The 26,109-nt window shown below is 47.2% G+C and overlaps 1 protein-coding gene across 1 annotated transcript in view; it reads right to left on the reverse strand.

Annotated features, from left to right (window-relative positions):
• The window catches only part of MYO1E (myosin IE), a 191,482-nt gene that overhangs the window by 19,576 nt on the left and 145,797 nt on the right, over window positions 1–26,109 (reverse strand). Inside the window, exons 19-25 of the mRNA XM_079769346.1 lie at window positions 19,304–19,448; window positions 15,515–15,629; window positions 15,139–15,308; window positions 13,203–13,348; window positions 5,468–5,614; window positions 3,775–3,932; window positions 1,619–1,711 (exon numbers count right to left, since the gene is read on the reverse strand). Coding sequence (XP_079625472.1) covers window positions 1,619–1,711; window positions 3,775–3,932; window positions 5,468–5,614; window positions 13,203–13,348; window positions 15,139–15,308; window positions 15,515–15,629; window positions 19,304–19,448 — 974 coding nt within the window. The remainder of the gene's footprint in view (window positions 1–1,618; window positions 1,712–3,774; window positions 3,933–5,467; window positions 5,615–13,202; window positions 13,349–15,138; window positions 15,309–15,514; window positions 15,630–19,303; window positions 19,449–26,109) is intronic.

Below are 26,109 nucleotides of genomic sequence, written 5' to 3' on the forward strand. Positions count from 1 at the left end.
CTCACAGCTGTGCTGACCTTGAGCAAGATAAATGCGCCTTTAGAGTGTCAATTTCTTCATGAAAGGAACAAGGAGCTTGGTGAGAGCCAACTGCTGCCAAGGTTGCCAAGGATAGGAGAGGGGCACGCAGAGCGGGGTGAGCTCTAGGCCTCGATGCTCACAAGGGGCGGGGGCGGGGGCGGGGGTGGGGCTCTCCATGCTGCTTATAACCCACTCACCTGCCATAAATTCAGAAATTAGGAATAAGCGTTTAGAAATGTTCATAGCAGTTTCATGGGCATTTTTCACATCTGTTAAATCTAATAAGAAATTTTGGTGTATCATGTTGAATGCTTTTAAAATCCCGTTCTTCTAGTAATCTTTATTTTACCTTAAAGAAGTATGGTTTGTGGTGGAATTGAAATTAAGAAAAGAGCAACAACAATCCAGGGCCTTCACTGCACATCATGTGAGAAGCTGAACTAAAGAGATTCGGGCCCAACTGCCTCATTTTATTGATGAAGAAACTGTCACGGAGAGAGGTAGGGTGCCATGCTCAAGGTCAGATCCTTGGCCTGAGGTGACTTGGGCCAACCTAGCTGAGGCCAGCCCTAGTTTCCAGGTGGTCTGGCGGGCCCATTTAGTAACACAACACCACACTGGTCCTCTTAGATTGCTTTGTGCTCGGATTTTCTTCAAGGATCAAGGCAGAGGGGAGGAGAGACAGCTGGGCCAGGCAGGACGGGACTCCAAGAGACGAGAATCAGTTTCTCACGGACAGGCACAGTGTCCATATTTTTCGCACAGGAAACAAAATAAATGCTTTTTACTGCTCATCTCAGACACTGGGCCAATAGATGACCCGTTCAGGCCTAGAACCCCAAACTTATTCACATCAAACATTCTCGGGGCAGTTTTTTTATTAACTGAATTTTGTGAGTGAGGGAAAGACATTTTTGTCAATTTTGAGAGTGCTCTTCAAACACAAAACAGATTACGAAGGGCAAAAAGTCTTACATGTATTTCGGTCTGGATTTCATTGACCTGCATATTATACTTTTACCATAAAAATGAGAAATATGAAACATAAGGTCTAAACATTTTCTTTGTATTAAAAAATTTTTTTCCCTATCAATTTTGTATCTCAGATATTACTTTATTTTTGGGAGCCATCCTCCTAGAGCCTATCTGACGAAGAATAAACATTTTCAACTTGTCATTAAGCTGTAAACTTGTTGCAAAATATTGTCGTGGGTGACGATGGTGAGGTTATACCTGGCAAAACCCTGTTTCTATAAAGGCAGCATCCTGCACCTTAGAGGCTGACAGCATCCTGGCTGCCAGGGACAGGAACCCCTTCTCTCTTACGGAAGGAGGGAGCCTCTCCGAAGGGAGTGACCAGCGCCGGGCAACGCCGTCCAGGCCGTTCACTCGGCACAGCTCAGGCTGAGCAGCTCACACTTCCCTGCATTTCAGGGTCACAAGTAGCGCCGCTGTGTTGGGAGTACGCCTGGCACTGAAATGGCTCAGGGCTGTCTAACTATGTGCATTTATCTGCTCATGGGTTTCTTCCCAACTACGTTTTGCAAGTTATGGGTTCCGGGTAATGGTCCCAGTCCATGGCACTTGCTTGGCTTACCTGGCGGGGGAGGGGCAGCTCTCATTGGGTAGTTGGCATTGTGAGTCTGACTGGAATAACCTCTGCTTTGGGTCATGTTCCTCCTGGTGGGACCTGAAATAAACAAGCAAGACGACGTCACAATCAGTACAACTCATTGGTTTTATGGCTCCTGGTGGCTTCTTGCTGGTGCGAAACTTGAGCGACCCTGGAATGCAGATCTCGGTCGGATCTGCAGGAGGCTGGCCGCAGTGGAGAAGAGATATTGGGGGGAAATACTGTCCTGGTAGCTGCTGGCTGGGCGGGGCTGGAGGATATGTGGATGGAGGAACGGTTTTGAAATGCTAGCTAGAGACCATAACTGTACAAAGAATATTAGTAATCTTACAAAGGTGTTTCAATTTGTGTAGACTTTTCAAGAGACAGGAGGCACATTTTAATGTTTGCACTCATGTCCTGAATATAGCCCAGGAGCTGAACACGCAAGTGCTACACGGCAAGGTCACGGGCGTGAAGCACATTTCGGCACTAACTGCACATCTGCTTATGTTGAGCCTTTCATGCAAGAGTTTGTGTTCCAGTCTTCCAGGGAAACAGAGGCCCTGGAGGGTGGGAGCAGACTTGGACCCTGGACAGAGCCTGAAGAGTCTGAAAGGAGCTGGTGCTAACGGAACATCGCTGCCGGCCAGAATCAGGGCTGGGACGGCAGGGCCCCGGGTGGCCGGCTGGGACACGTGTGCCAGAGAGGAAACCGATAAAGAGGGTCTCGAGGCGGGCAGCTGGAGAGGGTGCGGAGGGAAGTCCCTGCAGGGAGGAGGCAGGCAGCGACGAGGCGCGAGCAGCACAAAGGAGTGATCCTGGGGTCCTGGGCAAAGTCGCCCTTTTAGACAATGTTCCACGCTGAGCCTCCGGAACACTGCGACACATCCTGCGGGCATCGGCAGCCCTCCTTTGCCATGCCCCGTGCCTGGCACCTGAGCCCAGTGGACCCTTCACCTGGGTGCCAGGCCTCTGCTTCCAGTTGGGTTGGGCAGGGAGGCACTGGCAGGAAGCTGCAGTGCCAGGGAAGAGGGAAGTTGGGGTGTCTATTCTGTGGCTTCCTGCCTGCAGCCTTCAGCCCAGCTCTTTCCTCCTCTGTCCCACAGGCTCCGGGTGATGCTAATGTCCTCAGTTCTTTGTCCCGGGTCCCCAACCTGCCCACCTCTCTGTAAAGTATCCTTTTACTCAAAAGGATCTTCATGGGGTGGGGTGGGGTGGGAAGGACAGAGGTTTATGGGGGGAAAAGGAGGACCTATGTAATACTTTCAACAATGAAGATTTTTTTTTTTTAAAGTGTCTTCAATAATCCCCCCTAAATATGTGGTCCTTTTTTCTGTAAGTACGGAGTAATCCACAGACATTCACCAACAACTTCTGATTGGCTGTTTATCTATATTGATCTGTCCTGCATTAGTGAGTCATAGTGTATGCCAGAGCCTGTGTGTTAGATGGATTTCATAAAGGCCTATCTTATATCTGGCATACTCTTCATTGACCATATATATACATGGACTAAATTTTATAGAGATACCTCTGTCTACAAATATGTAGCATATATGATTACGCTATGCTGCGTATTATAAATATAATGTTATAAATATCACTTATAAATAGAAAAGGACTCAAAGGCCAGTGAAGGGGTGAGACCGGGGTGTGTTGGCGCATGCGTGTCGCCTAATGCCGAGCTCTAAATGAAGGTGGGAGGTGCGAGATGTGACGCACAGGGACAGCGAGTCCCCGTGGGGAGTGGTGAATGTGGCCAATTTCTTTAAAATTGACAGAAAGGATACATTTTGCATTGTTGACACGATCCGACTAGAAAGGGCTGGGAAATTTTAAGCCAACAAACTGACTGGTTTTAAACACAGTATTGTGGTGCCAGGAATACCAGACACAACTACTGGACCATTCAGAAAGGTCGAACTGCATTTGCCTTGATGTTGGTTTAGTCTGAGATGTTTGAGTCAGAAGAAAACCAGGCACAGGAGGCAGGAGAGGTGCTGGGTCACTGCCCCGCAGATCTGCGCACCCATCGTGAGCCCTGGGTGAGAAGAAAGACGGTGCGGGGCAGAGGAGGGGCGGGCCGGGCGGGGGAGCGGGAGCCCAGCCCCAGGTCCCCGGGGCCCGCAGACACTTACGGGAGTTCTTGGGCAGCCCGGGTCCGATGCTGACCTGCAGCACTTTGTTGCTGGGCTTGAGGATGGCCAGGTCCCCGAAGCCTTGGTGGAACTGCACCTGCCGGGAGCCCCCGGCACTCCAGGGGCCCCAGTTCTCTTTTTTCAACTTGAGTTCAAGCCTGCGACAAGCATGTTGGTTGGAGTTAAGCCAGAATGAAGCAGAGAGAGAATGCAGCTCACCCACCCCCGCATGGAGTTCGACTGCTGGGCGAACCTGCTGTCAAACAAGGCAGGACCAGGATTTGTAAACCAGCGCTGGGCCTGGGGGATGCGTCTGACAACCACGGTTTGGCACAAGAGTGAGCCCAGCGACCAGAGGCAGAGCATTTGGGGCCCAGCACCGGTGAGAACCAGGTGGTGAGGGAGGCGCCAATGTCACTCTGCGGTGGACTCAGGTGGGACTGCCCGGGGGACAGGAGGAAGGGGACAACTTCCAGGCCACACCTGCCGTGGTGCGTCCTCGTGCCTCTCTCTGATTTCCCTGGTCTGGTGGTGGAGGACGGGGAGCGGCCAGACACACGTTAGCCCATGTCTTCCTGAGCACAGAATGCGGTTATTATTTCCCTAAGTTCTAGTCCTTCACCCTTACCCCACCCCAGGCAGAGAAAAAGACAGCGCTCAGCAACCAAAATCCAAATAGCAGGGAGGTTCCCTCACAACTCCAAAACCCCCAGCCAGTTTTTATTTTTCATATTGCCTATACGCTTACACAATTCCATTCCATATTCTGCTTTTTAAAAACCCTATTTTTCATGTTGTTGGACCAAAAAAATCATAATTTTAAGTAGCTGCCTATTATTCTATTGAGTGGCTTGGCTCTTCATAGTCTCCCTTTCTTGTTATTCCCTTATTGCAAATTCCCAGAAAAATAACTGCCCCTGGTCCGAATAGCCAAATGGCTCCTTGGAAAAGCTGCAAAGAATCCATACAATTACCAGTATCTATTTCAATGCAACCACAGCAGCATCAATCATGGTAAGTTTCCCTCATCATGGAATTAAGGCTTTACTTTGGAATTCTTGTGGGTAGTAAGAGAGATCTCCATGTGATAGATGGAAATCTAAGGAAAAAAAAATCACTCTCACCTGACAAATTAGGATTAGAAGCTTGACAGTATTCCAGGATCTGGTCCACGAGACCATGTTGTTAAAGCAAAGGCAGGTGAGCCAAGACCCAAGGCTCGGGCCATCTGCAGCCCACTAGTCCCCAGGGGCCCCCCATAGGCATTACGCATTGATTTTGGGAACTTAAGCTCCCACTCTGTTCACTTTCTCTTTCTTCCAGTCTTACTCTGCTCTGGCTGCTCTGCTAAATGAAAGTATTCTTTTATTGATAATATAAAAAAAAAAATCTGCTTTTTCCTGCAGATTTTTGTCCAAATGACAAGATACACCCTTTGGTGAAGTCATTATTTCACAGAAATACAAAAGTGACCTTTTCAAAGTCCATGACAGCCCTCGGACTGTGATCTGCAGCCCTGTGATTCCGGGGAGTTGGGGGTGGGGGTGGGGGTGGGGGTGGAGGCAGGGGAAGAAGCTAAGGCAGCCAGGGCGGAAGCCACCAGAGCGGGCAGGCCCTAGGCCCTCCCCACAGCCCTCCCCCCCCTTCAGCCTGGACCTGGGCAGTGAGCTCAGGGCCCCAGGTCCCAACTTACGTGTTGCTAAATTTCAGAGGTAGTTGTTTCTGGGTTTTTTCCTCATAACGCTTTGCTAAGAGGCTTAAGAATTCAGTTTTGAAGACGGATTCAAGCAAACTGTCATACTCTTGCTCGTGAAGAATAAAAATGTCATCTTGCATGGTACTGCAGAGATTAGAAAGAAAAGAAAAGTTGCACTTTTGTTTACCCATCCTTTTCTCACTCAATTTTTAGTTCCGTAAGACAGCACTAGGTTTCTAGCCTGTCTTCCTGTAAGGGATAATCTTTACAAGAAAACACAACAAGAAATTACATAATGGAGTCACTGAAAGCTGCTTCGGGAGGAAGTTTACAGCCCACCCACAGCATCCACAGAAGCACTTCTCCCACGTCACGGCTAAAAGCAGAATTTTAAGAACGATTTAGTCTTAAAAAAAAAATCCATTTAGTCTTTTTAAAAAATCCATTTTCAAACTCCATTTCTATGTTCTTAAGATCATGTAAATCCAGAATGCGACTGAGTAGAATGGGCTGAAAATGAACCGTTCCACAGAAGTCCCAAGTTAGTAGAACTGAGGACATGGTTGCAGCTATTGTAATAAATCCTAATTTGAAGAATTGTAAGCTCAGTTATCAAAAAGGTAGCCGACATCCTGGGCTTCGAATGCACTCATTATTAGGAGCCTTTGGGTCCTCGGTGCTCAGCTAATATCGCGTGCCAGGTGCTGCTGAAGGTGCGCACACCCGCAGGGCAGACATACCAGCCAGGTGTGCGACAGCAGCAAGCATGAGCATCGTGTGCCACCTGGTGCATTTCGTGGCTCAGGGAAAGCACATCTTTGCAGGAAATGCACGTTTGGAAAGGGTACGGCTGGGGGCAAACATGCCTGGAGTGGGGATGGAAAGAAGAGTCTGAGGGAAACCCAGTCCTGGGGAAAATACCTAGCGGCAGCGGGGAATCACTTATACATAGTGCCATCTCCCAGCCCAGCTAGACTTTGTGGAAATTACAACGCACATACCATCGAGGGTTTCCCCCCTGCTGTTAGGTGTCCAGCCCAGTTGAAGGAGGGTACCACCCCAAAGGCTTCATAATGTACAGGTTTACAATGACCTCCAAGCACCACTGTCAACTAGCTAAGTTAACCCTCTTACTTGACATTTTATTGGCCATGGTAAACGTTTTTCTAGGCATTAAAAGCAAAGTAAGTGAACCCTCTTGATGAATTGACCACACACATATTTTAAACCCTTCACATGCAAGAAATGCCAATGACATGGCTTTGTAGGAAGCAGAGCCAAGGGGTGTCACTCAGGAGCTGTGCCCTGCTCTCAGGGCCCCTGGTACCACTGTACAGTGGGATTGTGGTCTGTGACAAAGCCAGAGGGCAGGGCCAGTAAGGAGGACTGGAGTGTGGAGAATCTTTGAGATGAGGGATCCTTCTTCCATGTAGAATCTGATCCATTTAAACTGCAACTCATGAGGTCTCTCTGTTCGGTCCCATGAATACCAGGTCAGGGTGGGCAGTCCGTGGGACCAGGGGTCTTCCTTGGGCAGAGAGAGCCTGGTCGGGCTATCCCAGGCTTGTCAGGAACGTTCTCTTTCTGGACTGAGGCGGGAAGTTCAGGACCCGAACCGATCAGGCCAGAGGCTGTAGCCATAGCCTCTCTCCCGGACACCTCAGCCCCAGCCTCCCTACAAGAAGGAGCTTGGTAATCCACAGGAGAAGAGGTCCAGGGCAGGACCACAACACAGCTGGAATCCAAAGGCACAGAATGGCAGCGTAAACCAACCACAGGGGGGTGGGGCACACGAGCAGCAAGATACCATCACCTGGGGAAGGAGCTGGCCCCTCACAGCCTGTTCATTGAAGACAAGTACCCCAAGGAGTTATCCCTGGATGTGAAGTCAGAATACTTACAGGCATTTTTGGACATTAAATGGCCACCTGGTCATCATCATTTCCTCAGGAGTTTGTTTTCAAACATCCCCCACATCACAGCCAGACTTCCTCACACTCTTGTGAGAGTTGGGAAAGAGGTTTTTCTGTTGTGATGAGGACCCTGACAACCAGTGGTTTCAACAACAGGTACAGCTTTTCCATCTGTCACTCAACAACATGTGTAAAATCAACACTAGGGCCAACATGACAGTTCTACAGTGCCAGGGAGCCAGGCATCTTTCCACTCCTTCCCTTTACAGACATGACTAAGCAGTGGTATAAGTCACTTCTCCTCACACCACCCTGGCCAGTACTGTCACATGGCTACACCTAGCTGCAAGGGAGCCTGGGAAATGTAGTCCTTGGGTAGGCTGCCAGCCATTTATAGGTAGAGGAGAGAATGGATATTACAGGACAGCGGACAATCTCCACTCTACCTTCTTGTTCCCAAACTAGGAATTAGAAACTTTTCTTAAAGTTTGAGAATAATATACCTCAGAGGGTTGAGGCCACAAAGCTACTATCATCTTCCTATTTTTATTTTTTTAAATATATTTTATAGATATTTTATAGAGAGGAAGGGAGAGGGATAGAGAGCTAGAAACATCGATGAGAGAGAAACATCGATCAGCTGCCTCCTGCACACCTCCTACTGGGGATGTGCCCGCAACCAAGGTACATGCCCTTGACCGGAATCGAACCTGGGACCTTTCAGTCCGCAGGCCGACGCTCTATCCACTGAGCCAAACCAGTTAGGGCCATCTTCCTATTTTTAGAAAAATTCTGGAATTGTCTTAATTCAAAACTCCAAAGGACACTTAGATAAAAGCTGCTCAAAACAGCTCTCCAAGTCCCTTGGAATTAATGAAATGAAGTCCGAGCATCCTAGCACAAGAGTGAGAGACTGCTGCGTTAGGAAGGGAGTGCACCCAATGGGGAAAGAGTGAAAACAGGAAGCACCACTTTCTGGCGTGTGGGGTGAGGTATGACACTCCTGTTGAGGTGACTGGACTCAAAGCATTCTTTGACATGTCCAGACGTGTCTGTTTGTCTGGCTGTACTGTAGGCGGGATTGATTATTCAGCGGGGCTAAATGAGCCCAACATAAGTAATCCTGAGGAGTTTAATGTGCTTAGATTTATTACCATAAAGAAAAAAAAAAGCAAGCAGGCCAAAACTTCAAGGTCAATTATCAGCATGAGTCTGGAAACAAGAAGAGATGGTTTGGACACTTTGACTTCAACCACCAAATTCAAAACCCCTCCCTTTCATGACCCCGGCTTGGGAGTCGATGAATCCATCCTTGTCTAGGCCAGAGTTTCAGCCCACTCCTTTCTCCTCAGCCCATGCTCCTAGATCTGGAAACAAAGCTTTTACATTTATTTATTCTTTAAAAGAAAATCAGACTTATCTTTGGATTTCGCCCTTGTCTTATTAATGTTCTCAAGCTGCAATTCCTTGCAGATGTCTGCAGCCCGTCTGAACGCTCCCGCCCCGGTCTGGTCCCTGCTTTGGCTTCCTGCTTGTTTTTATCCCCTCATCTTTGTGGCTTATTGTGGTATTGCTGACAACACTAGAAAATCTTGTTTTACTCCCTGAACCAGTATCTTCTTCAAAAAATGTTAGTTACAAAACACTGAGTAAAGTCTTAAAGGCATTTCCCCCCCTTAAAGCCGAAAAGGCAATTTGCTGAGATGGCCCTGCCTTTATAAAAATTGTTCCTATGGTAAGATATGTACACATATAATACCTTAATAAAAAAATTGGGAAAAAAAATTGTTCCTGATTATGAAATAAACGCTCCTTTCAGCAACCTGGAAAGTCCCGAGGTAAATCCAGAAGGAAACAGACCTTCTCCCGAGCTCCGCCCTCAGGGAAACCAGTGGCACCAGGCTGGGAATCTGAGTTTCTCTGGGAAAGTGCAGGGACAGGCTGTATGAGGCCTCATCAGACCTCCCAGGAGAACGCCACCGGCCACCTGGCTGCAGGTGCAAAGGCTCCTTCCCGTCTTTGAACACCAGGCCTGCCCTGTGCATCCCTCTCCGAACACTTCTAACCTGGGGCACATGTTTACTCAGGTGTCTGCTCCCCCTTCCGGAGTGGGAGGGGCTCCCTGAGGTGGTGACTATGTCTCATTCAACTTCGAATCCAGGGCTGAACCCAAGGTAGGTGGTCAGTTCCAAAAGCCGATGACTTCTAGGTTCCCAAAGCTCAAAGGCCATGACGAGTCACAACAAGATTTCAGTACGTCCTCAGGTCGGCTGAGCAGGTGGGGAAGCGGCTGCTCTGATCACCAGAGGCTTAGGGCAATTGGGCGACGAAACGCCTGGGCAAGAACGTTGTGACCAAAGAAGCTGGCGCCTCTGTCTAAAGCCCCTCTTACAGGTGGCTTTGCCCGTCACATACAAAGACAGGCAGCCACGTAGCACTTTGGTCTTAGGCATGATGAGCTATGGGAATGAGAAGGGCCACTAGAAGCTTCATCAGACAGTCCCCAAATATGAGACTTTATGGTACCAATTTCATTGCCTAAAAACAGGAAAGCAAAGAGCACAGGCTATGACACCTTGTGGCCACCCTTTCAGCAAATTGAGCTTTTCAAATAGGAGTTGGACAGGAAGCAGCTCTGGAAGGGTTCTTCCAAAACTGATGCTTGGCCTGTCAGCAGACTCCGGGCCTCGAAAATCTGACGTCTCAACTAAATGTTGACGTGCCACCTCCCCACACTCTCCCCAGGTCTCCAGGGAAGGCGGAAGCCAGCATCAGTGGTCCCGTCTAACGTCTCTTAGATGAGGATTTTCCTGTTCACATTACCCTAGAGTCCCTTGGACAGCTGTAGTCTTCGTCTCTCCTAGCTACTGGGCCGATCCTATTTTTCTTGTTAAGTTAAAAAATTTCAATTAGCCCTAGCTGGTTTGGCTCAGTGGATAGAGCGTCGGCCTGTGAACTGAAAGGTCCTGGGTTCAATTTCGGTCAAGGGCACATGCCCGGGTTGTGGGCTCGATCCCCAGCGGGGGGACTTGCAGGAGGCAGCCGATCCATGATTCTTTCTCATCATGGATATTTCTATCTCACTCTTCCTTCCTTTCTGAAATCAATAAAAATTTATATATAAAAAAAATTCCAATTCTAATTCAACCAGGTATATTTCAGCATATTCATAAAGGGTAAAGAAAAGACTTCTAAAATATGATGTCTACTGGAGGATTAGGAAAAAACTTTTGACTATGGAAAATTTTAAATATATAGAGTAGAATGAACCTCCGCATGTCAAGTGTAAACAATTACCAATCCACAGTCATATCTGCACTCCCACTCCACACACAAGCCAGGCTATTCTGGAGCAAAGTGTAAACATCATATTACTTTATCCTTAAATATTTCAGCGTGAGTCTCTAAAAGACAAAGCTTCTTTAAATAAAAATAATCACAATACCATTATCACGCCTAAAGAAACGAACAATAAATCCTTCCTCTCAAATATTTAGTCACGTTCACATTTCCCAAACGGTCTCATAATTGTTTCTGAATGGTGGTTTGTTTGAACAGGGAGCTGAGGGCCCGTTTTGCTTTGACAGTGATTATGTTATAACAGACAGAGAGGGGCTGAAAGACCAAATGTGTGGGACACTTTGATGGTCTTAACTAGAAGTCATTAGGTGGTCCTTCCAGCGAGTAGTCACGCAGTCAGCCTCATAAAGTCTTCAAAACACACATACACGTTATAACATGTTTTTTTTCTGAAGTGCAAGACAACTGTTAAAATTTTTCTCTATATTGAAATATTTTGAACACACTATACACACAGGTTTGGTGGTATGGTAACCACAATCAATTTCTACTCTGGGTTTGATTCTATACACACCATCCCCCATCTGTTCATTGTACTCCTAACTTGGTTTAGGTGGCTGGTTAGCCCACTGAATGAAGGAAACAAGGGGACAATATTAATCTTGGTGAATGTGAGGTTCAGTGACGACAGCTGCAGAAATCACAAGCTAAAATGACTCAAGCTCTTTCCTTTCCCTATCGTGTCAGGACAACTTTCAGGCTAAATACCTCATTTTATTACTGCTTCTAGCAAGGGAAGGCCACAAGGAAGCACGTGTCCAGACCATGACTGCTAAAGAGGAAGCAGAAAAAGAAGCTGGTGTTACCAGGAGACACTGTATTCCCAGATGCTGTCAGAAAGACAACAAAAGACAGAAGGAAAACATTTGAGTGTGAATATCCGACACCTTGATAAGCCTCAAGGAATTGATCCAAGATGGTGTCAAAGCGTGTGATACAAATGTAGGCCTGATTATTTACTTACGGTCAAGTCCCCCTCGAATGCTCTGAAGACAGAGCTGGGTGATAATAATGGGAAGAACAGCAATCACTCTCAGCCTAACGAGCACATGCTCCGGAGCCGGCCTCGCTGCAGCTAACCCTGCTTCGCTCCGGGATGGCTGGTCCCCACGCCAGAAAAGGGAGAAGCTTCCGTTGGGTTCCTTCGAACACCAAGGGCAGCTCAGCCTCAGGGCCCAGCGAGCCAGGAAGAGTGTGGCTCAGGTTGTGACCCAGCCAAGGAGCCCAAGGCTCAGGAAGACCTGAAAGCCATTCAGCGGCTGCAGCTCTTCCTTGAGATTCATGGCACCGAGACCCATCTGAGGTGGGGCTTCCCAAAGGCTGCTGAGGGGCTCCTCTGCTTAGAAGGTTCACCACATCCTGAGTCGAAATGCTTTACCCGCTTAACCTCACAGCACCACCCGGTCCTTTATCGGGAACATTGGGAGCAGCTAGAATCAGGAACCACAGGGACACAGGCAAGAATGGACACGGCTTGCAATCTGCTTTGGATTATCTCCCTGGAGCCAAGACCTCCAGCCTGGCCGGTCAGACGCCTGAGCACGCAAACCCCTGCTGTCTCCCGAGAGCAGCAGTTTTGTTCTGTGTGGAATAAGAGTCCAGAGATGTGCCAATTCCAGAAAGACATATTCGCAAGCAACTGGAACATCATTGCTTTTGAGGCAATGGCAGCCCCCAAAGGTCGCCCTGGCAGAGGCACCGGGATCCTCAGAAGGGCTCCCGGATGCGACTCCAGGAGGAAGCTACTGGGCTCCAAGGGGCCCTTCTTCCTCTTTTCTTAGCCTCTGTGGACGCGGAGGGCCTCCTCTTGCCAGCGGGAGCTTGGTCAGGGAGTTCTTAGCATGGGATTTGGGAAGTCTCCCTCTGCCAAACAAAGGCAGAGTGCTGACAGGAGGAGCCAGGGCCCTGCCTGTGAACTTGGAGGTGAGCAGCGTGACTAGCAATGACCCCAGGCTACAGCTCCTGGCGGCCAGTCTGCATCCCTCCCTTGCAAGAACAGGCAGGAAGGGCCTCAAGGAGCCCAAAGAAGCTTCCCTTCCTGGCCAATCAGAGGGCACAGCAAGCTATGCACCAATGCTGATGGCCACCTCTGCCTGGGCCCTGCTGGTGTTCCACGTGGGTGAGGTGGGCTTGGGGACGGGCTCTGGGCCCGTGGCCCCACTTCAGTAAGAGCAATTATACCACTTCACATACGAGGTTTATTTCTCAGGTTTGATGGGAACAAAGGACCTGAGTGTCTCCTGATGAGAGGAGCTAACAGTGCGCGACTTTTTCCTGGGGATGCATACTGTCACGTCAGGATCCCTGGGACCAAGGAAGGCCAGGCCTGCTGAGGGAAGACAAGGAGACTGTTCTCTTCATCACGATGGCGACACCGGGGGACCTGGCAGGCCTTACATCGGCCGTATTTGGAACAGCAATGGCAAATGAGGAGGCACGGGGCACCCCTCGCCACTCACCTGAGGGACACGGACAAGATCCTCTCCATCTCGATTCTCCGCTTCAGCACTTCCTTCACTTGCCCTTTGTCTGGGCCCTGTTTGACCTTTTCTCGGCCAATTAGGTACAAGCACTTCGGAGTAAGAATCAAGTCGCGCTTTATGCCCTGGAAGGAGAGGCGCTTTCAGAAGGGGGTAGGCACGCCAGAGGGACAGCTGTCCAGAGCGTGGGCACCTGCTACCCCATGAGGGGGAGCTGCCTTGGGTAGTGAATGGCAACACTATTAATAATTATTAGGCTGACATATATGACAATAATGGTATCTGACTCTCTCTGACTCTCAAAAATGGCAAACTCATCTGGATCCACCTAAGGTATTGGATAACAGGTATAAAGGGACAGTTGTGGGCAAACCAACACATAAGGTGACTCTGCCAGTTATCTGCTACAGAACATTTCTCAAACAGGGATCCCTCAAGTGTCTGCATATGTATTTTTTGAGTCCATGACATTTTTACTTTTGAAAATGGATAAATTTTGCCCTAATCGGTTTGCCTCAGTGGATAGAGCGTCGGCCTGTGGACTGAAGGGTCCCGGGTTCGATTCCAGTCAAGAGCACATGCCTGGGTTGTGAGCTCGATCCCCAGTAGGGGACGTGCAGGCGGCAGCCAGTCAATGATTCTCTCTCATCGTTGATGTTTCTATCTCTCTCTCCCTTCTACTCTGAAATCAATAAAAATATATAAAAAAGAAAATGGATAAATTTTCATTTCAGTGATAATCTTTAAAAATCGAATATGAGGCCCTGGCTGGGTAGCTCAGTTGGTTAGAGCATCATCCTGATACGCTAAGGTTGATGGTTAATCTCCAGCCAGGGCACAAACAAGAAGCAATCAATGAATGCTTCAATAAGTGGAACAACAAATTAATGGTCTTCCCCCTCCCCTCTAAAGACGCAAAAACATTTTTAAAATCAAATATGAACAGATTTTGGAATATGTGGGCCACTGACCACCTTATACCCAAACACCTCTTACAGACACGCGTACTCAAGCTTATTCTCATGTTGGCCGCTGAAATAACTGGCACCACACTCAGGGTGTAAGAAATGATTTGGTTTCAGCAAAACAACATCATTCTTCTTATTAATACTGTTATTTATTTCATTTTTTTCCTGGCCGAAAACCAAATAAATAAATAAAAAAGCTCTTAATGGATCATGAACTACAGTGGCTTCAGATTTCACTTTTAGGGCCAAGATTTTACTGGGCAAAAAAAAGTGCCTAAGGGACTAGGTTAAAACGTCAGCTGTCCCTCCAGTGGCCCCGAGAACACCTTGCTAGTCCTTCCCTGGGGAAGATGAGTAAGAGACTGCAATACTGCCTGACATTCTGAACCTTTGGGCCCAACGATTCCATTCCTATTAATTTTCTCTAAAAGCATCAGCAGATAGATGCACAAAGATATGCATGCAAGGATGCTCACTGAACCTTTTTTTAATGATAGTAAAAAAAAAAAGAATAGATTAATGAGAAATTGGTTAAAAATGTAGTATCTGCTGAGTGGAATATTATGCAGCTAAACAAAATAATATATACAGTATTGATATGTCTATAATATGGAAAGTTCTCCCTGGCATATTTAAACAAACAAACAAACAAACAAAACAACAAAAAAATTACCCAGAAAAATAAACCAGCATGTAATGTAGATTTCATTTTTATAAAATGAAATATGCAGAAATATGTCTATATAAAAAAGTTCTAAAGGATACACACAAAATGTTAACACTGTTTCTGGATATAGGTAGCTATTTTTCTTTTGGCTTCTCTGTATTTTCTAAATGTTTCTACAACGAGCATGTTCTGTTTTGGTAATAAGAAAAGCAAAATGATGAGTTAGTTTTACAACTAAGGAATCGGCTTGGTGACTCTGGGGCGGGCAGCCAGCGTGTACCTTGAACCTCCTGTCGTACTTGGTCACTGTGTCTGCAAAATCGATCTTCTCCCTCTTGCCCACGAACTGCTGGAGTTCTGGGTGCTCCTCCATCCCGATGTAATCCCCGATGAAGTTCCTGTTGATGCTGTTTCTCCTCCTCTCCTTCTTGTTCAGCAGGAGGTCTGAGGCTGCAAGTCCATGAAGGCAGAGAAGGGAGGAGGGTCAGGCCCCCGGAAAAAGGAGGGAAATACTCACACAGAGAAACTCTGAAGGGATGCAAGATTTTTCACACACAACATATGACATGCAAAGGACAATAAACTTGTAACTTTCATCTAAGCTCAAACTTATTCTTGAGGTTTGTCAAACGCACGAAACAAAATGACGGAAATACCTTCTTCCCTCATTTGGACGTATTTCTTCCGGGCTGCGAACTTCCTCCAGGATTTCTGTATCACTCGAGCATACCCATCATACTTCCTCTCTCTCATTTCCTCCAGAAGAAATAGCTGTGGACATAACGAAGACAAATGGGAGCCAGTTCAGAAGACCTGAGCGTCACTTTCGTTTCGTTATTTCAGGGACACGTGGTTTAGTCCACGCCACACGGGGCAAGCAGCGCCTCACACTCAGGCACAAAGGCGAAGAAATGACGGGTATCAAGCACTGTTCTACCCACTTCAATCTGTAATTTCATTTACTGCCCCTGAACAATCCTGTCCTCTGTTTAACATTAGTTTCCACTTCATAGATAAGAAAATTAATACACAGCAAGACTAACTTGTTCAAAGTCCCCAGCCTAGCAAGGAGAAGGATCAGAATTCAAATCCAGATCCCGCTCAAAGGCCACTATTCCCATTTTCCTCTCAAATAAATATAACTTCAATCACAAACACAAAAAAAAGAAAAAGAAAAAAAAAAGAAAAAAAAGAAATGACTGGTAGGGGATGTTGTTTAACTTTTATCTACACATATATATATTTTTTAACAACAACAAAAAAGGAAAATAGTTGGATCTGAGTGTATCCAGAGGGACCTTAATAATGGTATCTGCTCATAATCTCTGTGAGAGTCAAATGAACGCTTCAGAATTTCTCCACTTATTCCCCACCGTGATCCAAAGAGGATCGAATGAGTTGGGAGGCTGCTGGTTCGTGTTGCAGACAGTCTCTTAACAGACCGTCCTGGCTTTACCAGGAGCCGAGCTTGTGCTGCTGTGGAAGGAGGACTGCCCTGCACTCAGTTCCATGGACGTGGAGGGAGTTCTCCCAGGAGCCCCGGGGCAGAGGACAGTCGCCATGGTGATGAGAGCAGGACGGATGATGTGCTGGCTGGGACCTGGATTCACAGGAGGAACCGAGGCTGTTTTGTTTAAGGGCCCATAAACGACACTGGCAGGTCTTGAGACTCAGGCCACGTTAACAATGAATACTGATTGTTGCACCCCACTCAGTGGAGCTCTGGAATAATGAAGACGATAACAATGAGCTATGATGTACGCGTGCCTGCTGTAGGTCAGGGATCACTCTAGATGCTTTATATGCCTTTTTTTTCTTTTTTTTTTTCATTCAACCCCTCCACAACTGCATGAGCCACCTATTTCTATGATCTCCATTTTACAGATGAGGACCCTGGAACTCAGGCTGGCTCGGGCTGGAAAGTGCACCCAAGGCCCTCCGGCTCTGCCAGGCTCTTCCTCCCTTTGACACAGAAGTCCTTCTCTACAAACCCGCATTTATTCCACTCATAAAACGGTGGGAAACTTTTGCATTCACCTAGGAAGTGGCTCATGTGACTCTCTAGGAAAAATAACAAAATGCACCAATAAAAACCCAAAGTAAAAGAGGATGCACGATCATTGCAAAAGTGTCCCAGAAGTAAACAAGCCTCCTTGGTTTGAAGGCAGCTGGGCTTGATTTGTTGTCTCTGTTTATCTGGGTCTATACGCAGGAGCCACATCTACCCCCTCCTGTCACTCAGCCTCCCCTCCCCACAGCCCCAGCTGTGCAGCAACAACAACAACATCTCAAAGGAAAACTACCAAGGGCGGGGCCGCTTCACCCGCAGCCTACAGGGCCACGTACAGCAGGCGGAGAAGCATCTTCTAAAAACAAAAGGGACGACATGGTTTTGCATGGACAGAACGTTTACAACACGGGCCTGCGGTTGCCTGTTGTAAGAATATCCGTTGGTGTTTCTTATCTTGTGTGTTGGGTTTTTGTGTAAGTCTTGATTTCTTCTTTCCCAGAACTATTCTGGGGGCGCCAGAGAAAATACATTGTGACTCAGAAAGGATGGGGAGGCAACCAATTCCCAACTTCCAATAGACTATTTCAAAGATTAGCTGGGTTTTAGGTTCTTTTCAAAGGCCGTGTGGGTTCGAAGTCAGGGAAGTTGGAGAAAAAGAGAGAGAGAAAACAAAAACAGAAACCCCCAATCGCAGACACATGTAACAAATAAGCAAAACCAAACCCTGTGGTGCCTGATGGCTCATGTGGGTTCTTAAAACAAATGGGCTATTTCGTCGATTCAGCACATTCACTGTACAAGGCAAGGCAAAAAAAAATCACAAAGTGGATTTTTAAAAACCAATATTTTGTACAAGCATTTGCAATGTTAGGGCTAACTGGGCAGATGAGTGGTGGGGAGGAGAGTGGTGGTGATGGAATATGTGTGTGTGTGCGCACGGGCGTGAGCGTGAAAAGATGGGAAAAGAAGAGTCAGGTGGTGATAATAAAGCAATTGGGAGGAAGGCAAGGAAAAGGAAAACCAAAAATAAATCTTGATTTTGGAACGAAAACCCCAAAGCTCCACTGAATCAGAAAAAAAAGAGTATGCAAAATATTGAGGCTGTTTTAATTATATGTGAAACTTTAACAAGTGGAAAAAGTAAAAGCGGGCATGAGCCAACAGTGGGGTTCTGCATTGTACTGATCCATCACCCCGTCCCGTTTTAGAAAGAACAGGAACCGCTCTGTGGGTTGCCTAATGGTGCATGACACAACATTTTCATTTTATATTTGGAAATGAAGTCGCTGTGAAGCTACAAATAACTCAGAGTGGAAAATGCTACCACAAACTTTTCATAAAAGGGCTCTATTGATGTGTGCCATTTATTTATTTAATACCTTTATGGTTCATAAGGCCATTCACTCACAGCTCTTATCATTTGTGGGTGTCAGGCTGGTCCTCGGGGGCAGGCAGAACAGCCGCCGTGGCCCCTCTTCCAAAGGGAAGAAAACGCGCCGCCAGACCAGGACTTGACTGAAGTCAAGTGTTCCCATTATTACCAGCACTGCGAGTCCTCGTGTTCTCAACACGGCAAGTTTCCCTTCGACTGAATGATTAATTTTGCCAAGGTCACCACAGCCCCCGGAAATGCAGTCTTGTGACTGTTATAGGAAGCTCGAGAAATGTTGATGCCCAACCTGGTTAGTTCCAGCAGGTTCTCCAATGTAAAAAGCAATGCTCCATTCCACAGCCCAGAGCTCACCGGGCAGAACGGAGGGCTCTGCTCAACTGAGAATCTCTTATGGATACTCATTGGGCTCCAGTGACCACACCCTCACCAGGAAAGATAAAGAAGTTTGTGAATTGCAAAATTGTTTGAATTCCTTACAGGCAAATATTGATTTTCTATAGACTTGGAGATTTCTCCTCCTACCTATTCGTCTCCTCACCGTCCTGTCAGGCTCCCTCCTGGTCTTCAAGAGGCAGTCTGGGAATTCCTGCTCCGCCTTCTAGGAGGAAGCCTGGGCCTGTTTGCTGTCAACCCCGGTGAGGAGGTGGGTTTAGCTAAGCCTCCGTGGTGGGACAAAGAAGCCCCTTTTAGCTCAGACACTGTTGGACGCGATAAACTACGCGTGGGCACCTGCCATGAGCTGCTTTCTATGTGAGGCCCTGAGGACACAACGGCATACAGAGCAGGCAGGAGCCCTGGCCTCAAGGGGATGCCCATCTAGGGCGGGAGAGGGACACTAAGTAAGAAAAGAAACTGTGACACGATGGTAAGTTTCTGTACGAGTTGAGTGCTCTGAAGGCTATGAGGGAGCAGGGGTGTGGGAATGACCCATGCTTAGACTGGGAGCGGAGGAAAACCTTGGAGGAGACTACGTTAAGGCATGAGCCCAAGGACGAGAAAAGGAAGCCAGCCGTGCTGTGGGAGGGGTCGGCGCGCACTCACAGACTCGGGCGCTTTGATGAACACTTTGCTCCTCCCGAGCTGGAACTGGTCGCTGTCCATGTTGACGGACTGCAGCAGGTGAAGGACACCTTGCTTCTCGTCTCCTCTCCACGAGGGCCAGGTGGCTTTGGTCAGAATGGCATACCTGTGAGGATAATCGGGAGAGGAGGATCAGGCCCGGACTGCACGGCCCCCCAAAGGCACCTGGTGTTGCTGGGTCCAGGCGATCCATTCACCACCGTTTAAGGCTTAGGGATGGATCTCGACAGCTGCAAAGTCCACTGGGTCTGGGATGCGTCCTCCTCCCTCCCTATCTGGCCATTTTCATGATAATACCCTGCTGAAAATCTACTTTTCCTTTCCTTTCTCTCCCTCCCCCCTCTGTTCCCCCCTCCCCTCCCCCCTTCCTTCCTTCCTTCCTTCCTTCCTTCCTTCCTTCCTTCCTTCCTTCCTTCCTTTCCTTCTCTCTCTCTCTCTCTAATATATTTCTTTATTGATTTCAGAGAGGAAGGGAGAGGGAGAGACATAAAAACATCCATGATGAGAGAGAATCATTGATTGGCTGCCTCTTTCACGCCCCCCTCGAAACCCGGGCATGTGCCCTTGGCCAGAATCAAACCCGGGACCCTTCAGTCTGCAGGCCGACGCTCTATCCACTGAGCCATACCAGCTAGGGCTACTTTGCCTTTCTGTCACTGTCTCAAGACAGCATTGCTGAAGGTCACCAATGGTACTCCTCAGGGAAAACCAAATGGTCTTTTATCAATACTGATTTCCCCTGATTTCTTCAGAGCACCTGACAGTTGCTGCAGGGTTTTACAAAATGCCCTCTAAGCAGCTGCTGTTGTTAAGATGTACTGACTTTCATCTTTGGAGGTCTGTGCATCTTGAGTCTCCCGTCTCCTCTCTGCTCTCCCTTTGGCTCACATGTTCCTGGGAGGATGGCCTCTTCTTCGTGCACACGCAGCCATCTCCCTCCTCAGAGCCTCGGCCCTTGCTGTTCCCCCCACCAGCCGCGCTGTGCTCCAAACGCCTCCCATGGCCGCTCCTGCTCGGGGCGACTTCCCTTCAGCGACACTTCCAGAGAGGCCTTTTTGGGTGACCCACGCAAAAGCACCGCCTTGCTCCTTTCTCTCAGATAACCCTTTTTCTTTCAGACCATGCATCATCATTTGCAATTACATTCATGCTTGTGCTTATCTGGCTCAGGTATGCCTCCTCCGTGGGGACCAGAGCTCCATGAGTGGGTGCCCCCGTGTGTGGCTCAGGCTGCACATCGGCACCTCCCAGCGTGCCTGGCCCTCAGCAGTGACACTAACGTGAATGGCTCACAGGGTGCGCTCTGTGGACCAGGTGCTGTTCTTGGTACTTAAATGTATGATCTCATTCTGTTCTTACAGCAACCTGATCAGGTCGGTCTTTCCACTTGGCAGAGCAGGAAACCGGCAAATGGAGACTCGTCAAGGCTACTTAGTAGTAAGTGTCAGAGCTGGGATCTGAACCCCAACCCGTTTTTTTACGCAAGGCACTACATATAAACCACACACTGGTCGCTTGTGTAAGTATTTCTTTTAAAGAGGTATATACCCTTCTACATGTGTCTACGTTAGAAACATTAGACAGCCATACATGGGAGGCTGCCATAATAGAGGAGAGAGAAGCACATTGCAGGATGCCAAATACAGAAGGTACCAAAGACTTGAGGTGGCAAGAAGGAGGATGGAAGGAGAAATCAGGAGCACACAGGTGAGGAGGGGGAGGTGTGGTCTATAGGCAGGCATATCTAGAGTACAGCCAGTGGACGGGCCCCAGGCCTCTAGAAGCCAGTCCTTCCTTTGTCCCGAGAGGCGGCTACAGCATCATACTGATTTGTGGCATCCAAGGGAGAAGGGAATCTTAGTAAGAAGAGTGCCTGCCTTCAGGATCCAGGGCTCCCTAAGAGGACCGACCAGGAGTTATCACACCCTTAGAACCAGCTGATTGGGAATAAGGTGAGTCTAGGGACCCTCGCTGCTCCTCCCAAATATTCACATCTTGCCCGAGAGTGTCATAAATTTCCTGGGAAGCAAATCCTCCTATTCCATAATTAAACACAAAAAGCTTAAAAGTGAGAATGCCTTGTTAAAGCCACGCATGAGCACAAATACATTCCACATGTGGTGTACTGAAGTCAATTAAACAAATGAAGCCACATGTAAATGACTGACAGCAGAGCCTTTCTAGATGCCATGGGGGGACCTGGTAGAAAAGAGGCAAAGTACCCCAACTCTAAATGGCTGAGGGAGAGAAGTCCATGCTGAGGACAGGTGAGAAAGAAAAAACCAGACCTCCAGGACGACAGGTTTCTAAGTGCAATTTTGCCTGGATTGTCAAATAAAAACTATAAACGAAAGTGTCTTTATTGTACAACTGCAAATAGATAGCTCCTTGCAATTCACATACCCTCTCCCCCCCCCCCCCCCGCCCCCATTAAAGTGATGCTATATGTCTCACTTGATTTTTTATAGTAAGGAGCTCGTTTTGCAGAGACTTTCCTTTTTCCCAGCAAGGCCTCCTAACGGTTTGGGTCTGGGTAAGACATGACTATTCCCCGAACCACGGTGCCGGTCCCCTTTGCTTTTATGATGCAGCCTCCCCATTTCCCTTTCTTTCCACCGGAGAGACCAGGGCATGCAATTCCGGTACAATTGTTCTTACTAAGTAAGTACACCCAGCTCACTTGTTTATTCCAGGATACACCATGGGAAGGGGTTGTACATGGCAATGGTGCGTGCACTGCCGAATTGGTGCCTGTGATAATATTGGGAGAGATGAACATAATAGCTTATACTCCTCTTATCAAATATTTTCAGTTTAAGACTCAAATATGCCAACATTTCATTTCAAGGCCTTTGCACCAGTTGTTCTATCCGCCTGGAATTCTCTTCCTGCCTTTAGAGACGGGCAGGCTCCTTGTCATCTCTCAGATGACCAGCCCAATGTTTCCTCCACAGAGGAAATGCGGCCCAGACCCCAGGGACCTCTAGCTGCTGGCACTTGGGGTTAAGAGAGTTTCTGGCTCCCCAAGGATACAAAAATCCTGGCAGCCAGTGGGAGGCTCTCTACACTTCATGCTTTTCTGAGCTTCCTCTTCTTTCTTCTCTCTTGCCCATGACATGGAATGCCGCTGCTCATAAGCATCCTTTTTCCAAACCCACATTCCGAGGGGCTGGGTCAAGGTCATGGGTAGTATGTATGTGGTGCTATAAGGTAAATTTTGCAGATCTTTTACATTTCTATCACGTTTTTCTTTTTTTTTTCTTTTTTTAAAAAATTACTTTATTGATTAAGGTATCACATATTTGTCATCAACCTCCCCCCCCCAATTCCCATCCTAAACCCCCCCACACTCATGCCCCCATCCCCCTGTTGTCCGTGATCACTGGTTAGGCTCATATGCAAGCACACAAGTCCTTTGGTTGATCTATCTCCCTTGTCCCCACCCTCCCCTACCTTCCCTCTGAGGTCTGACAGTCTGATCAATGCTGTTCTTGTTCTTCAGTCTATGTTGTTCATCATTTCCCCTAGATGAGTGAGCTCATGTGATACTAGGAATACACTTATAGGAACCGAAAATGAGACAAGCAATAATGGTTACGCTGAGAGGCAAATGAATCAGTCTATAGTGTATTTCTTTCTGGGCCAACAGTTCTTTTGAGTCCCGATTTCTATGTCCAACATCTATCACATTTTTCTTCCTAAGAATCAGAATCCACATTTGGGCTTATTTATTCCAAAGTATTTTCTGAGGATTTATAAATACTTTCCCAAACTGAGACTCAAAGTGCCTGCCATTTCTCACAGCTTTTTTTTTTTTAAAAAAAAATGTTTTTATTGATTTCTGAGAGGAAGGGAGAGGGAGAGAGAGATAGAAACATCAACGATGAGAGAGAATCATTGATTCGCTGTCTCCTGCACACCCACACTGGGGATCAAGCTCACAACCTGGGCATGTCCCTGACTAGGAATCAAACCATGAACCATGACCTTCTGGTTCCTAAGTTGACGCTCAACCACTGAACCACACCGGCCAGGCTTTTGTTTTGTTTTTTAAATATATTTTTTGTTGTTGATAGTATTACAGCTTTTTGACACTTTCTAAAGGCACGAGAGTTGTATTGAACAAGTGGTAAATAGGAATCTTCCCTCTACTGCTTAAAACAGAGAAGGACTTATTTCAAGAGCACATGGCCCAGTGGTGGGAAAATTAAGGCATTACTAGCCTCCAATTCTCAGTCAAGAGGGCTATATTTGATCAATATAAAGGATCCCCCCCCCCCGCAAGATAATGAACACACACACAAAGCCCCTGTTTCATTGATTTTTTTTGGAGAAATTGTGTAAGAGTTTATTTGAGCCAAACTGACGACATATGCCGGGGAGCAAGATCTCAAATGCTCCCTGTTTCCTCATTTTTAAGCTCTAGGTAGTGTCTAAACCACTGGTCTGTTTAGACCCGTGGGCTTCCTTCCCAGGGAGTATCATGCATGCACATGTGGATAGTTGTGCTGGGTATTAACACATCCTTTCCCTTTAGTTACTTTCTGTTTCTCAGTGGGCAGCCTTTCTGTGGACACCTAGAAAATAACACTATACACAAAGCCTTTTCTCTCAGCACCGGAGAGAGTGACGGACGGTATGAGATGGTTCACAGAGGATCACATGCTGAGACAGTCACTGGCAGACTCTGTTATGACCAGGATCCCAGACTCACACATCTAATGGAAAACTGCACTGTCTCTGCCCATTGACATATATGGCCTTCTTTTTTGAGTGGGAGACTAAGAATGTACTTTTTTTAAAAAAATATATTTTTTATTGATTTTTTTACAGAGAGGAAGGGAGAGGGATAGAGAGTTAGAAACATCGATGAGAGAGAAACATCAATCAGCTGCCTCCTGCACACTCCCTACTGGGTATGTGCCCGCAACCAAGGTACATGCCCTTGACTGGCATCGAACCTGGGACCCTTGAGTCCACAGGCCAACGCTCTATCCACTGAGCCAAACCAGTTAGGGCAAGAATGTACTTTTTATTGAAAAATAAATTTCCTTCCAAATTTTATTATCCTCCTACTCTTCTCAAATCACATGAAGTATGACATCAAAAAAGCCTGCTTTTCACAAGTCAGGGCTGTCCATTTGTCTCTTCTAATGGAAAAGCCCACAGCAGAAGAGCTAAGAAGGGAGGCACCTAGGATAGGATCATCTCAATGTCTACTGTGTGTGAGCTGCAGAGGAACGTGCCATGCATGGATTCACAAAGCTAGCATGGTACCTGAGAGAGGTCGCGATCTTATAATCAAGGAGGTCAGGTCACAGCTCGCTTCAGGAGCTGCTGCAAATAGTAACACAGCCTGCTCAGGGCCCCCAGTCATTCCTGTGAGGACAGCGTGGATTTCCTGCTCGTCGCAGTGCTGAGAGCTCACAGCATTGCTTATGGAAGTCAGGTTCGCTGGCTTGTTTGTTTTTAAATATTTTGGAAGAAAGGAGGTCTTTCAGAATTGATTTCTCAAAAAAAAAATCAAGGTTATATGCTTAAAATATTTGGGAATAAAATTATAAATGTTTTGGAATTATTGTGGCAGGCTTTTCTGAATTAGGGAAAGATGGAGGAAACACTTTTCATTCACTATTTTCTGCATTGAATTGTTTCCTCTTAACTGGAAAAGGGTGTTTTGTAAAAATGCAGTTTGCAAAAATGTAAATGATTATATAAGCTATGGTTCTTAACTGGCTTTGCCCTCCACCCCCACGCTGGGACATTAGGTAATTGTCTGGATATATTTTTGGTTGTCACAACTCAGGGAAAAGGGTACAGGGGGGATGGGGGAGCGGCAGGTGCACTACTAGCATCTAGTGGGTAGAGGCCAAGGAGGTTGCTAAACATCCTACAATGCACAGGATGGCCCTCACAATGAAGACTCCTCCAGCCCAAATGTCCGTAGCTGAGGTTGAGAAACTTCGGCCAAAGCTAGTGTTACCGATCTGGTTAAAAGGTCTTTCATAATCAACATCTCAGCTGTTTGCCAGCAAAGGGATGCTGCTATAACAATGCAAGAGCTCTACAAATTTATTTTCTCAGCTTCCTACATACTCCCTTTCATACAGCTCTGCTTACACAATAGGTGGAGTGGCCCCTTTAATTTATAGAGACGTGAGGGTGAATTTATTCCTAGTCTAATCCACCACCACAATGGTAAAAAGTTTGAGTGTGAGAGGACAGAGTCAATGAGGCTTTAGTGTATGAGATGATCTACCTTTTAGGTAAGCCTCTCCTGGCCTCCCACACCAATGACCTGCACAGATGACTGGTAGGGCAGCCACCCCAACCTCACGGCACAGGAAACAATAGCCCCGGAGGAAAATTACTTTGCTAGATGTGCTGGATTTCAAAGACAACGAAGCTCTACTTCAGCCTGACACCCTTTGTTACATGAAGTTTGAATTAAAAAATGTCTTTCACTCAGCCAGTGTTGCTCAGTGGTTGAGCATCGACCTATGAACCAGGAGGTCACATTCCTGTTCAGGGCACATGCCCGGGTTTCAGGCGGATTCTCCCTCATCATTGATGTTTCTATCTCTCTCTCCCCCTCCCTTCCTCTCTGAAATTAAAAAATATATGTATTTTAAAAACAAAACAGAAAACCCACATTACGCTAACTGAAAGACGCCAGACACAAAGGACACATGTTGTATGACTCTATTTATATGCAATGCCCAGAATAGGCAAATCTACAGGGACAGAAAGCAGTGTCTCCTAATTGG

Source organism: Cnephaeus nilssonii (assembly GCF_951640355.1).
Source record: "Cnephaeus nilssonii genome assembly, chromosome: 4".
NCBI lineage: Eukaryota > Metazoa > Chordata > Mammalia > Chiroptera > Vespertilionidae > Cnephaeus > Cnephaeus nilssonii.